Source organism: Paroedura picta, chromosome 8 (genome assembly GCF_049243985.1).
Source record: "Paroedura picta isolate Pp20150507F chromosome 8, Ppicta_v3.0, whole genome shotgun sequence".
Classification (NCBI taxonomy): domain Eukaryota; kingdom Metazoa; phylum Chordata; class Lepidosauria; order Squamata; family Gekkonidae; genus Paroedura; species Paroedura picta.
The window spans coordinates 62,649,378-62,665,145 of NC_135376.1; the positions used below are offsets into that span (position 1 = coordinate 62,649,378).

The following is a 15,768-nucleotide window of genomic DNA, read 5'->3' on the forward strand; positions in this document are numbered from 1 at the left end:
AGAATAAAGTACAGCCCTTCCTCAACCTTTATCTGTATTGGTATAGCTTTCAAAGTTTCCATTTCATTTTGAGGTTCAACAGAGAACTCTTCTAAGTGACATAGCATACCCATTGCAATGGCAGTATCTTTGCTCCCTAGGTTATTAGTCTGGGCGTGAATCACATTGAATCTAAAATCATAATCTTTTCCTTTGTTTTGGGTTCGTACTTGTGCTTGTTTCACAATAGAATTTCCAAACGTTGCTAGAATTTCCAGTTACTTCTCCAGAAGTAACATAACACTGGTGGCACTTCCTATGACCCTGCACTGTGCCTCCCATCAGGTGCCAATTGGCTGGTAATTTATATAAGCTGGCTACATGAGAAAGCAGATTTTTGTTGTTAATTCTGTCCCCTTAGGCAAGTGGCCTCTTTTTTTTTTATTGTGGGTTCTTGTAGGCATAGGAATTCCCTATCAGTTAAACTATCATGCTGTTGATCCAATTTAATTTGGATTTTCTAACATCCTAACTAGGACCCTTTTGGCATTTGAGGCATTCCTTCTTTTAGCCTCGCTTTAGAAATTCCTTTGGATGCTGCAAGTCCTTGCTAAGTTTTCCACATTTGGATTTTCCTCCCCTCATTTCCCAGGCTGAAATTACTATTGCATGGGATGGCTAATGGATGAACGTCAATATGAAAACAAAAATACAAATAATAAATTGTCAGATTTTTTTAAATACATGTTTCTCTTATATCTAACAGAAATAATAGAAATTAAGTGGGATTCCCCCTCCCCCTGGTACTGCAGTTTGATGTATTTTAACACTTGACGTCTGACAATTTGTATCACAAAAGATTCTGGCCGGATGTGAACATTCTAAAGGCCTTTTAATGGCAACCTTTTCAATTTCAGTCACTTGAGCAGTTCTGTGTGGGCAACAAGGATGTATCTTTGCCATTTTTTTCACTTAGCAAGACTAAAAGCCAACCAGCAACCAATTACTCATATTTAAATGTGATTTGGTGACATTTTTGTTCCTGAACTCTTGGTATAAAATGGTCATTTAGGAAATGACTTGTGAGAAAGATAAGGAATGTTGTTCTACAACTGTTTAATTCCATTTACAATTGCAAGTTTTAAAAAACCCAGATATGATCAGGTAAATATATTGGACTTATCCATTTTTTCTTTAAAAATAATACTGGACAAGAACTTCTTTTCCAAAGAAGATTGTATAACATAAATCACGAATATAAAATTAAAATGAGTTTTTCTTGTAGTCTTTTCAGGCTAAATGTTATATTCATTCTCTGGATGTCAACAATGCATCTGTGGAGGTGTTACCCTATCGCCCCTTCTACGGTAAGTAATAAACCATACTTATGTCTGTAGGTGTTACGTGATTTTTGTAAAACTGTGTAACTGCTTTACGTTTTATCAAACATATTTAACATAAATGTTACTATCAAAGGTTTTTAAGGTACTTATAAATTTATATCAGAATTACTTGATTAAATATTTTGTTTATCAGCTAAAATTAGAACATTCCAGATTTTGTATTTAGGAATGTAATAGCTTACTATGAAATATGCTGGTTTGCTAATTGAAATAATTTTCTTTTAATAATTTTTAATTATATCTATATTTACTTACACATTGGTTTCCTGATTTGCAATATGATACGGCTTAAAAGCAAACCATTATGACAGAAAGTATGAAGAAAAATGGATGAACATTTAGTAAAAGAACAGAGACTTTCTGGTAATTGTTAGTGCTGTTTCAAATTCACTGTGTGTAAATAGCTGATCCATAATTTGCAGTAAGGAAAAAAAAGTCAACTGAAGATTTAGTATATTTAGATTTCTTTAGACGCACTGTATCAACAATCAACAATGCTATAATAAATGAAAGAATAAATAATTTTATTTTGGCAGCCTCTTGGAACATGTACTTAAGCAGTTAGGACACTTTTATGTCCTTTTGAATACCATGATTTGAAAGTTTTAAGTCAAAACTCTAAATAATTGAAAAACTTCAAGAATTAAGCCTAGCAAATATCCTTGAGATTGTTCATGAATTTGCATCACTACTTGGTGCCCTGTTACTCATGTCATCTTTCCAATAATCTGGTGAAATACGTGGAGTATTGGTCAGATCCAGCAGAGCTCTTCTTACATTCTTGTGATATTACAGGTATCCCTCGGTAAATATTTCAATCAGGGTCTACAATGCTTATCATAACATTCTATCAGTTACCCTATGACTAACATTGATGGACCTGCATTCTTCCTATATCAGCTTTCAGGAAGATACCTATTCCAAACACATTCTGGAGCCATGAATACATTAACCACCATTATAAAGCTTGGCTAGAGTTAGATTGGTATACATGTATTGTAATTATAAGGCACATTTTAAATATTTTAAACAAGCAAATGCCTTATTTCAATAAAGTTCTATATATTAATTACTAAAAGCACATGGGGCAGGAAAAATAATGGTTGGCCAGGACAGAGATGTTAATGTTGCGTAACATAATATTTATCAGATAGGTAGAAGAGAGAAACAAAAAGTCCCTTAGAACACATTGGCTAGTTTCTTAATGATGCTTATCAGCTTGCTCTCATTAAAGTCTTATAGTTAGTGTTAGATTTATAGGTAGCTTGTATACCAATATGTATCTAACAGGGTTTTTTTTACATCACAGGGATATTAACACATTTTAATTAATAAAACATATTGGATGTACAAATGGAAGCTATTAGTATGCCATTTATCTTATTGACATGAACTTTCAATTAACCTTTCTCTAACAGTTGTCTTCTGTTTTGTACAAGAATTCTGTTTTTTTCCCTTGACTATTGATTAGTGCTCATCTATTTTTAATAGATATGTTTCCTTACAGACCTCATTGTGGAGATATGAAATGTTAAATATATTCATTTGTATTCTTCTTCCAACGTACCTATTATCTATTTGTCTTTAATATACACTTTAAGAAAGTTCTGTTATTAATTAGTTATAAATGAGTTATAAATTATTATGCCTCTAGAAACACAGGGTTATTTGAATTAACAAGTCAAAGCTGCACTGTGGTCCATTATGGAAAGAAAGTAAAATGTATGCATACAGAAGCTTTATCCAGGATATTTTCGTCAAAATCCTTGAGATACTTATGAGATAGGCTTTTGAGGTTGGATCCTTAGAGCGCCACATTATTAGCATGGATCCTGACTAATATTCAGCACTTAACATGAAAGGCCCAAATACTTCAGTTGCTTCTGGAGCTGATTTCACTCAGTTGTTCATCTGGCATGAGGTCAGGCAGAAAACTAGGAATATATCTCCAGGGTTGTTTTTTTAGGATTGCCAGGTCCCCCCTGATCACTATTGATGGATAGAGTGGCAGGGTGGCCAGTTTCAGGTTAAGAAACCCCCTGAGATTTGGGGATGGATTCTGGAAAGCACAGGGATCTCAGTTGGGTACAACACCATAGAATCCACCCTCCAGAGCACCCATATTCTGCATCTGTAGATGATTCTAGGGGATCCCCAAGTGCCACCTGGAGGCTGGCATCCCTATATTTTTCTGAACTGAATCACAGTGGTCAGTACCCCGTCACAAATCTTTCACTAATTTCTTCATAGGATGTGTCTTTCCTTTGTCTTTAAGCCTCCTGGTTTATCCACACAGGGAAACCAAATATTTCCTCAGGCAACAGTTGGATGTTCTTCATTTTCCACCCCCAATCAGCTGTACCCAGCCTAAAATGTGGACAGAGCAACACACCTTGTTTCAATCAGCATTGGATTGCTTTTGATGTGAGGGACTAAGTGCAATCTTAAGCACAGTTATGCCCTTCCAAGTCCATTAACTTCAGTGGACTTACAAGGGTGTAACTGCACTCAGGATTGCATTGTTTGTGTTTGATCAGCACGAAAGGCAATTTTGTCAGCTGGGGCAAGCTGCTACTTTCAGCCCAACACATTTCAAAGGTTTGTAATTCAAAGTATGTATCATGAACCTTTGTTTGCCCTCAAATGGGATAGGAAAGGGAAACCCCCTAAAGCCTCATTGACATGTAGTGACAATGCACTTTGAGCCATAGCTGTTAAGCTTTACCTTTCAGCAACGGTCACAAAAACTCAGTTTTGGGCAACAGCAATGTACACCTTTCAAAAGAAAGCAGAACAATATATGATCATTCATATTCGCTTTCTTTGGAACATAAATCCAGCTACAACAATAGCAGCAGTCCTTACAGGTAAACTGTGCTTTCATGTCCACGGACCACATAAAAGCCTGACATTCTATATTTGTAATCTACAGATAATACAAATTCATCTGTGACTTTGGAAGCTTAAATGGGTTTGTGTGTGTATGTGTGAGCTTGTCATAAATGTAGATATCTTTGAAGTAGCTTTCCCTATCTGTATTTTTCTCACCAAATCTTTGGACCAATAATCTTTTCTTTTATTTGAATTGCCAGCTTTCTGGGAAATCTGATTACTGTCTCGTCCTGCTGAACCACTGCCTAGCCAAGGTGGATGGGTCTGAAGAGCTAGCCCTGCTAAAGGCTTTCCTGGAGAAGACATTTAGTAAAAGGTCTTTTCGAAATGGGGTTGGATCAGGAATTAAAAAAAATTCCTTTCAAAGAACAAAGTCATAAACCAATGGCTGAGAAAACAGACATATACATTTTTTTTAAACCCACCACAAAAGCTTAACTGGATATGGTTAAAATTGTTTGTAGTGCATTTCAGATGATGAAACCAATAGAGACAAATGTACCAGTATGTTCATAATGTAAACAGATCTTTATTTGAAATGGTGGAAGCAAATATGATTGTTCAAAGCTGGCATTTCTTTCAGAGTTACAGGGTATGTGTTTGATTGTATTGATATAAAAAGTATTTCCAATTTAATTCCACCTGTTAGAAACTTTGTTATTTAACACACAAATAGACCCTGTTGTTTCATTATGTCCTGAAGACTGCATCTGAATATTTCTCTTCAGTTTAAAGTACAGTTCTGAGTTCTGTTGACATAATCTCATTTACTGAAAGCCCTAGGCCAGGGGTAGTCCAACTGCGGCCCTCCAGATGTCCATGGACTACAATTCCCAGGAGCCCCCTGCCAGCGAATGCTGGCAGGGGGCTCCTGGGAATTGTAGTCCATGGACATCTGGAGGGCCACAGTTTGACTACCCCTGCCCTAGGCATTGAGACAAATGGAACCTACATAGGACTACAGGGAACCAGTAGTCCAGATTCACAAAATGGTAGCTCACCTTTCCATAATACAGTTTCTATGAGGAAGCAATGGACAATTCAGTCAGCAATGAGCCATGCAAATTCATCTTGTGGACTCCTTTCTAAAATATTTTACAGGTCATGTCCCTCTTTAACAGAAAAGATACCTGTCTTCTGGAGTCTTTAAAATTAATGCCTTTTATGTGGCCTCAAATTTCTTTGTATCAGTTACATAAAATTACCTCCTCAAAAATAACACTCTGGAGGTATGCCTATTACTTTTCTACACACTATACCAGGATATCTAACAAAATCAATGTAGAAGTGACATTCTCTTTGCTTTGGTTCATTAAATTATGCAACAAATGTTGGTTGAGATGAGCCAGGCATTACATCCAATGAGCTTTTGTTCATTTTTAAAAAATAAACGAGGTCTGTGCATTGATGGAAAACATTCTTTACTTCTTTAGGTCTTAACTTTTATTTCCTTGCTGTACAAAAATAGACCTGGTTAGCTGTGCAGTCGCAAAACATTGTGGATTTTGTCAACAAGGAAAGGTCATCTGCTGAGTTACATTTATTTGTGCGACTTTTACCTTGTGGCCATTTTGTAGGAGAAGTGATGTAACTAACTCAGTGTGCCGGCATTAAGCTGGTACAAAAATTTGACTGGATGCAAAGTAAAACTATCAATCACTGTCTGGACATTTTAGACCAAATAATTTAAACATCAAGACAAATAAATTAGTAAAAAGAGATGTAGATGCTGCGCAATAAAGTGAATATTATTACTAAAGTACAATCAAGTACAATTGTCTAAAGTACAATAAAAGAAACAGCAAGCATCGTCAATCTGTTTTCATATGAATAAAACCTATGTACGTACTCAGTTGTGGATGTCTTTTGTGAAAGAACATACTTACAATGATGGCAGATTTCTGATTAATATAGGGATAGTTTGGCAGGATATTTAGTAAATTTTAGAGTGCAGAGCTGCTCTAATGTACATTGGCTAATATTGTATATCTAAGACTCAGATGGGTGGCTATGATGGTCTGAAGCTGCCAAACAAAGTCTGAGTCTGGTAGCACCATTAACAAAGTTCTATTCAAGGTGTAAGCTTTCATGTGCAACTAAAATGCAGAGAATACTGTTCTCCAACTTCAAGCCTTCTTACCAATCACTAATTTGGGAAGATGATTAACTGGTAGCTATATAGCAATGTATCATCAATATATAATTCTCATTGTAGCCAAATTTGGAGACTGGAGCCATGAACAAACATGACTGACCTTTCTACAAGCCTGAGAAAAGCTCCTGGGTTGTAGAAAAATCTGAAATCTAAAAAGAACCAAAAAATACTGCGGAGTTAGCGCCTCCCCCCCCATACCAGAAACTGCTCTTGTAGGTTTAAAAAACAGATACCCTCAGTGGCAATTGCTAGGCAACAACAGCACCAGCTTTTCAGTCTTGCTTTCCATCAATAAAAGGTAGGGCTCTTTCCCAGCCTACGTTGGTCTTTGAGGGGGCATTAATTGGGGCAAGGTAACTTGATACCACCCACCTTATATGACTAACCCAGACCTGGTGCTTGCTACTTGCTCCAAGCAAGCAAAGCCTATGTTGTGTCATGGCTAGAGAGAGGAAGGAAGATAAGCTGCTTTGAGACTCCTTCAGGTAGTGAAAAACAGTGTATAAAAACCAACTCTTCTTCTTCTAGTTTCATAGTCGGATCTGGGAGACCCAAGTTCAGAACTCCATTTTGACATGGAGATCCCTAAGTGACCCTGGACTTGATTTGCTAACTCCAGGCTGGGAATTTGCTGGAAATCTGGGGGTAAAGTCTCAGGAGGATAGGTTTTGGGGATGGACCTCAGTGAGATATCATACATAGAGTTGCACTTGCCAAAGTGGTCATTTTCTCCAGGAGAACTGATCTTTGTAGCCTGGAGATCAGTTGCAATTTTGGGATATCTCCAGGCACTCTCTCGAGGCTGGCAACCCTACTACTCATGGGCCAGCCACCTTACATTTATCTATGCGCCCCCCCCCCCATATTAAGTACCTTCCCTCCTACTGGCAGCCTGATGGAAAGGAGAGAAGGAAGTGGGAAAAGAGTATCCCCTTTGGGGGAACTTTCAAGGAAGGGAAAGAAGAAACAATTGTGGGAGGGGAAAATGAGACATCCCCCACAAGTCATTGCAGATTCCCCCCCCTGTCAACTTCTAACCTAGGAAATTTTGCATATTAGGAGAGTCTCAGTGTAGGGAACTTTCAGGACAATGGAGATACAAGAGATAACATGAAAATGTTCTTAAATAAACAATGTCCTCAATCCAACGTTTTGGTATACAAAATCGTTATACATAAAATAACATTGGATACTAGGGTTGGATATGGACTCAGTCAGCATAAATGAAGTGCAGGCTGTGGTTGCTATTCATTATGTAACACAAAATCGATCACATCCATACTCAAGGTTAGACTCTGAATGAGATCAACTTAAGCATTCTTTTGGCTAGCAATTTTGAATTTATTTATTGATAATTTTATTTATTTATTACATTTATATTCTGCCGTTCTCAGTACTGTTGGTTCAATTACTAGTTGGGTGGGTTTACAGAGCAGCCAATTTTAATGGTCTTCAACCCCTTTTTAACTTCCCTCATGATGAGCTGGATTGCAAACATGTTCATATGGAGCACCATTCATATGGAAGACTTAACATACATATTTTATTGTCACCCAAATCTTGGCATGTCAGAAAGCAATTTCATTCACCAGCCCTTCAGTCTTCGGTGTCTCCCTTTGTAAATAAGAAATTACACTCATGATCCTTTATTCACAACCACTAAGGCCTGATCCATAATATTAGAAGAGCACAACTAGTTGGCTTGTTGTTTCCAGAAGTGCTGTGATGACTGTGACAAAGGAAGTAACCACATTGATTGACTGATTTGATGTGATTTGCAGTTCTAATGGCATGGGATGGAATCCACTGAAGATCAGTACTCATGCTGCCCTTGTAATTTAAATACATCCCTTAGAATAGGAAATAGCCCATAAACATTCAGTGAAAGGATGGGGAGAATTGGGGGTTTTTTTACCCACTATTAGATCACCTTGCTTGTAAATATGACAGGGTGATTAAAAGTGGAGACCAGAATGCTCTCAAAGTCAGTAAATCAGGCTGCAGGAGAGCATTAATCAAACTACTTTTGGGGCACAGCTGGAAGTGATTGATCTGCACTTAGCAGGTCTCCCGGTCCGATTCTGCAAGTTGGGTGTTGTCAACCACTCTTCTAATGCTCTGCCTATTACACTGCATAACCTCACCCTGATGAAACCCATAGTATTTCAGACTGCAAGCACACTCCTTTCTGTTTGCACGAATCTTGCCCAAATACAAAAAAATAAATGAAAAGAATAATTCCTCTGAAGCTACAACAAGGGAAATAGGGAGAAGGAACATTTTGCTTCTCGCAGAGTATTGGCAAAAGAGGCAATTAGATAACTTGATGTAAAAGCACATTATTTACTTACAAGATTGAAATTAGTTATTGTAATGGTGTAGAGCAGGCCTGATGATTACCAAGCATATATTTAAAAAGAGGTTCTTTCTGTTTAGATGCTAATTTGCTTTTATTTGCATATATATGGGTAATTTAGCATCACAAACCACTGTAAGCATAATAGGAAATAGTCTCTTGCCACTTTTAGATCTAAATATCATTTTGATTGCAGGAAAGAAGAAGACAGATGTGAAAAGGGTATATTACTTATTATTAGCATAATAAAATACAAATAAAAATCACTGAGCAGAAAGAAACTGGCACCACTATTAAGAGAGTGCATTATAAAGAAAATAAAAATATAACTTACTGTGTACACCGCACTTCAAAGTTTTAGCACAGGAAATATTTCTTATAAGCAAATTGTTTGTATTAAGGCTCATACAGAAAATAGGATGATGGAGAAATGTCTCAAGCGTGTTAACTAAAATTAAGTCTATTCATTTTCTTGAACTTGCTTCCAGGTAGTCAAATGTAGCTCAAAACTTTAATATTTACCAGGGATCAAGTCCCACTTCATTGAATCACCAGCTCCATGTTGAGAAATTCCTGGATATTTGAGGGTAGATCCTAAGGAGGATCCTAAGGAGTATGGCATAGTGATATGGAGTTCACCCTCCAAAACAGCCATTTTCTCCACCAAAGGAGGAGATGGAGAAGGAACTCATTTTGATACCCTGCTTTTTACCATCTGAAGAAGTTTCAAAGTGGCTTACAAACGCCTTCCACTCCACACAGCAGACTTTTTGTGAAGTAGGTGGGTCTGAAAGAGCCCTGAGAGAACTGTGACTGCCCCAAGGTCACCCAGCTGGCTTGTGGAGGAGTGGGGAATCAGACCTGTTTTTCCAGATTAGAGTCCACTACTCTTAACCACTACACCACACTGGCTCCTGATTGATCTCTGTATTGTGGACAGTATTTATAATTCCAGTAGATCTCCAGGTCAAACCTTGTGACTGGTAACTGAAGCTTGTTTCAAGGAAAGTGCGCCCTAGACTTATAGTTTAGAAGTGAGGCCTGCTTCCTAGATGCAGCATGATAATAGGGATGGCCAGGCTCCAGGTGGGACCTGGGAATTGCAGCTCCTCTCCCAACTACAGAGATTAGTTCTCTTGGAGAAAATGAATGCTTTGGAGGGCATTGTACCTTACTCAGGTCCCTCTCCTCCACAGGTTCCATCTCCAGTTTCCTAACCTGGATCTGGCAACCCTACCACCTATCTCCTGTCAATGGCTAAGAGGCACCTGACAACCCTACATGATGATGAGACTGGCTATACCAATTCAGATTGCAAATATGTGTGTAAGGGGGTGATTCAATTTTTATTGAGATCCTATTTTAAAAGAATCTGCTTAACAGAAGAAAAATAGCTTGGTAGGGGTGTTGTGTTGGGTATTTGTTCATACGGATATATGCATATAGAGTAGCATTCATCAGAGCAATGACACCACTGGGTGACAAGACAGAAGCTGTGCCCACCAATATCTGAGCAGAAAGTGGTGAAGTGATTCAGAAGAATAATCTTCCCATGGGGCAGTTTCTACAGTCTCTCTTCCAAATTCTTCTCTCCATTTTTTTGTTCCCAATAGGTTTACCAAGGGTAATGTGAGCTGTAAAACTTACTGATCCATATATTATGCCAAACAAGAAGCGTAACGTTTAAACACTATTACTTTGCACCTTCGAACAATATGCAAAAATGCACAAACTTTTTTCTGTATTTTGCCTACTGATCATCGCCCTTCCTGGTAGAAGCCTGAGAGAGAGCGCATGCAAAGGTTGCTGCAGTGGGCTTACTGCCAGACTGCTGCACTAGAGGAGCTCAGCCGTGCCAGAGGTGAGAAGCCTGGCAAATAACAGAACCCAAACAGACATTCTGATTTTTCTGCACCACATGGAAAAGACCACTTAACAATAATACTTGCTTTCCCCTATCCTCATTGGGTCGTGTAATGGAGTAGAAGAAATGATTGTCCCCCACAAAACACTTTTTAAAACTCATTTGATTTCTTCAAAAGTGCTTGGGTTGTATGAAGCCAGCCTTTTCACTATCTTACCCAACTGTCCACCTTATTACAACAACCCCATCCCACATGACTTTTGTCTTTGGATGTCTCATGATTTCCAGCATAGCCTTTTTTGGGTGGTCAAAGGGACTTCCTCCTCCCTTTATTCATCACTGGAAAACTGGGCCTAGAACAGCAGGGAACATGGGGAAAGCATCAGTATGACTTCACTTCTAGGAAAACCTGGAAGTAACATCATGCTTCTCTAGGACAACTCAGAAACTCTATAGTAAAATTCTATGGTATTGCATTTCTAGCAATCCCTAAAGAGGTCTAACATCACCTTCAAGTTTCCCCCAGAAGTAACATTATGTCTTTGGCCTAAAGAATTTTCTCTCACCACTTCGTTGAGCTTCTGCTGTGAAATGGGAGCTGCAGCCACTTCAAAAGCACAGCTGCTTCTGCTGCTGCTGCTGTGGATAAGGAACTTGGCAAACCTGGGACATAAAGCAGAAGATAAGAAGTATCATTTCAGCCATCTTCTTATATGTGCCTGACAAACATGGATGTGGCCATGGGTAGGTATGAGCATGAATTTTGGCCAGTTCATGCTTCACAAAATTCATGGCAGTTCACTTAGCATAAACTTTCCATGAACTTTCAAAGTGCATGTGGACGTTCATATCCGTTTGTGAGCAGAGGCATGTCCAAACAGACTGTCTTTGTTGAATCAAAATGTTTACAGAACTTCAAGGCAAGAACTTGGAACACATGTAGAGAGGATCGGAGAGGTCCCCTGTGATTTTGATGGCTTTAGTTTGCACACTATCCATTCTATATGCTCCTGAACCTTGGTCATTTTGACAGGCACAGATTCAGGAATGTAAAGAATGAATTCTGTGCAAAGAACAGAGACCAGACTTGGGCAGAGTCTGCACTTACTTTGTTTATTCCATTGTCAATCCTGTTGAATTCAGATCTATTTGAACTCGGGTCTTCCTCCCCCCCCCCCATTGAAACAGAAAAGTGTTCTGCACATAGTTAGGGTAGTTCAGAAGGGGGGAGGGAGCCAAGCACAGCCTCTTTCTTTCTTTTCTTGAAGGGGGGGGGGGAGGATCGAAGAAGGCAGAGGAGGGAGAAAAAAATCCAAGACTGACAGAAGTTGAGAAAAATCAGGGGCCTCTCCTTTAAGGTACGCTTGTCACATGACCAGCTTTGGCCAGTGGTTCTCTACCATGGAAGAGAGCCCAGATTCAAAACAGCCTGCTTTCTCAATATAATTCTTAAAATATTGAGGGTTAAAGGCACTCTAAGATGTCGCACAATAAAGGTGGGGTCACTCCGGATCAATCCTGCTTGTTGCAGAAGGAAAATTTAAATTGCCCAAAATCAAAACGGAAATCACATTCTGTGTAGACGGCAGGGACTGAATTGACCTGGGATTGGAATAAAGGCTCCATGCAGTTTACACCCTGGAGGAGTATCTGGGGAAGATCCACTGTAAGCCTGGTGTCTTGAGCTTGTACAATATCCATTCTATATATTCCTGAATCTGCACCTGTCAAAATGGCTGCAGCAGTCAGGTGGTGATTTTACTGCCTCATGAACCTAATAAGCCAAACCGGTTTGTGAGGTGGCTAGAAGTTCATGATGGTCCATGGGCACTCTACAAACCAAACTGAACAGCATGCCTACCTATCAGGAGGTATGATGTCTTGTGTGCATCTATGTCACATCCTGGGGAAAACCCAAAGGAACAAAGGATAGCTCTTGGAGGCCATAGCAAGAGGCCTGGCAGCTGTAGGTACCAGTTATACTGACTTCCTTTCAGAAAACAACACTTAGTTTAAAGTAGTTCTTATCATTTCCTGAAGTGCCAGTGTGCTCATGCAGAAGAAGCTTAAGAAAAAACTTGAATGAACACAGAAGTGCTCTTTCTTAATTATAACCTGCTGAAGCACTAGTGCACATTAACAGGTTCTTAAAAAGTATTTAGCAACTGGGAGGTGGTGGTGTTGGAAAGGCTCAATATCTCTGAGGAAAAATGCTTGTTCCCTTGAGGTTTTCCAAAATGTTGCTTGTTGCTGGAGCACGCTGACATTCTGGTGGAGTGAAAACAATAATAATTTTAAAATACATTTTCTCCAAATGGAAAAAAAAAATGTTTTCATTTGGTTTTTTAAAATGGTGCTCTTTGCAGGAGCTCATCGGATTATTAAGTGTTCAAATACTGGAAATAAAAGAAAGATTCACTGGGCTGGTGTCAAAGACAAGGGTTTCCAACCCACCATGTCCTGGGAGAGTTCATTTGATTCCTCATCCCCTGACTTGATGCAATGGAATCAATCCCCTTCTCATGGTTGTGTACAGAGCGCACCAGTAAAGCAACAGGATTTATTGAAAAGATTAAAAGAGAGGTTCAGTGATAATAATAAGGCAAAAATAAGCATTTGCAATAGAATAACAAACTCAAGCTCAACACCCTTACATGCTGGAGGCAGATTACATCTTCGGATCAGCATAAAAAACAAAGCAGCAGGGAGGGGATGCACCACGACAGTTCCTGGCCCATTACTGGAAAATCTTGTGCCAGACAGTTATAAGCTAACCTTATAGGAACTGAACCTCTGACTACTTGAACTGAACCTCTGACTAAGGCAAGCAAGAACATGATCCCCCATCTGACATTGCTGAGAGAATGTCACTATGAAGTATAAAGGTGCAATCTCAGCCTTTTGATCTTAGCTTGGGAACAGGAGACAAACACTTAGCATCTGACTGGAACTCTCCCCATGTTATTCCTGAACACTTAAATGGCACATTAGGAAACAGGCTATTTCTTTACATTTATGACATGACCTAATTTTGCCATTAAAACTGTCAGGTTGATTGATACCATTTCTCTAGACACCTATATCAAGAAGACTAAATAGATTTCTCCTTCTTCAGTTTATCCATGTAGTACATGTAGCACTTCCAGGGGCCCTGCGCAGTGCCTCCCCCTCCATGGATCAAGACCATGTCCTCTCTCCTCCCCCCTTTCCCCTTTTTAAGGACACTTGGAGTTACATATCTTTTCACTGGGGGGGGGGCTTTGCTCCCAGTATGACTGCTTCTGCCAAAATTGTATTCTACTGGGCCCCTGCAAATCTTTAACCTAGCTCTGATGCTACGGGCCCTGTGAATCTTTAAATATCTCCTGCCTTTTCTGTTGCAGACCTTCCTTGTGCAATCTCTCAGGGTCCCCCATCCCCCAGGAATCTACCAATTCCAGATTGGAAAATGCATGGCAATTTTGGAGGCTGAGCCTGGAAAGGATAAGGTTTGGGGAGGGGAGGGACCTAAGTAAGGACTAATGCCACATAGTCTGCCTTTCAAAGCAGCCATTTCTCCAGGGGACCTGATCACTACCGTCTGGAGTTCTCCAGGCCACTTCTAGAGGGCAGCCCTAGCCAGGAGCATTTTGTAGAGATCAATGACCTGCAGGGTCTGGAGAAGCAGAAAGTTCAATTCTGTGAGTTGAAAATTTAATCAGGATCTCGTGATTTCTGGATATGAAAAATCCCTGTAAAGTGGAACCCTAATATCCAAGGAGAAATTCAACAGGGGAAATCCCATAATCCCTCTTTCCTGAAAGTGCATCTCCCACCAAGTTATCTTGCCTAAACCCATCCAAATGGAATGATAGAACACTGAAGCAAAGGAGCAAACAGAGGGCTCAGGAACAAGGGGAAATGAATATTGCAGTAAAATCAAATTCCAACTTAGAATGCAAATAATGAGATGAAATTTAAAATGTTACATTAAAGGAACCTCAATGTAAATACAAGGGATTCGATATAGTGAAGGGAAATTAATTTAAATTTAAGTAGTATATTCCTAATTGCCTTCCCATTAGAGCTCACTGGACTGTGAGAGTCTCCCTCACAATGTCAGCCTTAATATGCATCTCACCAGTGTTATGACAAGCAGTCAGTTTGACTAGGCTGCTCTTTTTGGCTTGCCTGGCAGGGGTTAGTGGTAGCCTGCTACACAGGTTGCTCTTTTCTTCTGGAAAAAACTAATCTTGCTTGCCTACAGCCTGGCAAGAGTCATGGGGTCACAAGCATATTTTACTGCTCTTTGGCAATGCCTACTCAGTCTGTCCTCTGAGCTACCATTTTACGTTTCACCATTTTAAATTCATTTTCATGCACTGAGACAGGGCCACACTTGTGCTGTGCTAGATGCCATGGCATGTCAATAAGGAAGTTAAGTCAGTCACATAATTAGACAGGAATTGGCAGGGGGACATCTACAGTCTGACACAAAGGAACTGTCAGCCAGAGAGTTTATTTGATTTCTTTGTCTGCTGACTATTCATCTTAAAACAAAAAAACAAAAAAAAAACAGACACACACATTGAAGGAGCATCTCTGGTGTATTACACAACACATATTTCCAATCATTTCTTTCAAAAAAAGCTGCCACATGCTGGTCCCATATCTACAATCACTAAAAAAAGGTTTAAAAACCAAACTTCACATTAAGATTAGTCCACTTAAAAGGTGGGAAATCCCACCTGACTCCTGATGGCTATTTCTTTATGTATTAAATTAAATGTACATGCCAGCTCTTGCTGCCAGAGGCAGTCTCAAGGTGTCTAACAACAGTTAAAACATTAAAACCTCAGTTTAAAACACAACTAAAAAGCAGCTTACATAGCAAACCCAACGACTAAATGCCAAAAAGAAGAGCTCTGTTTTGCAAGTCCTGTGGACCTTAGGTAAGTAGATTAGAAAAATAGCAGGTGGTCAAAGTTTGTAAAATAGCAGGTGGTCAAAGTTTGTAAAGAGTAGTAATAGTAGTAAATCTGTATATAGTGATGATATAGTAATGAGAGGTTAAAAATATTTTTGTGATTTTTGTTCTGCATCAGACTTGAGGACCATTTTATCTATATCATTTTACGAT

The 15,768-nt window shown here is 39.2% G+C and overlaps 1 protein-coding gene across 2 annotated transcripts; it reads left to right on the top strand.

Moving 5' to 3' along the window:
- The first annotated feature begins 1,063 nt into the window (after nucleotides 1-1,063).
- NPS (neuropeptide S) lies at nucleotides 1,064-5,049 on the top strand. Of its 2 annotated transcripts, XM_077347863.1 has the most exons (3): nucleotides 1,064-1,143; nucleotides 1,265-1,346; nucleotides 4,475-5,049. In XM_077347863.1, exons 1-3 carry the CDS (start codon nucleotides 1,136-1,138, stop codon nucleotides 4,652-4,654), a joined length of 270 nt encoding a protein of 89 aa, XP_077203978.1. In that variant the 5' UTR covers nucleotides 1,064-1,135; the 3' UTR covers nucleotides 4,655-5,049. The 2 variants fall into 2 exon arrangements, with proteins under 2 accessions (XP_077203978.1, XP_077203977.1); XM_077347862.1 differs by lacking the exon at nucleotides 1,064-1,143 and having other exon boundaries at nucleotides 1,248-1,346.
- Nucleotides 5,050-15,768: the final 10,719 nt, after the last annotated feature.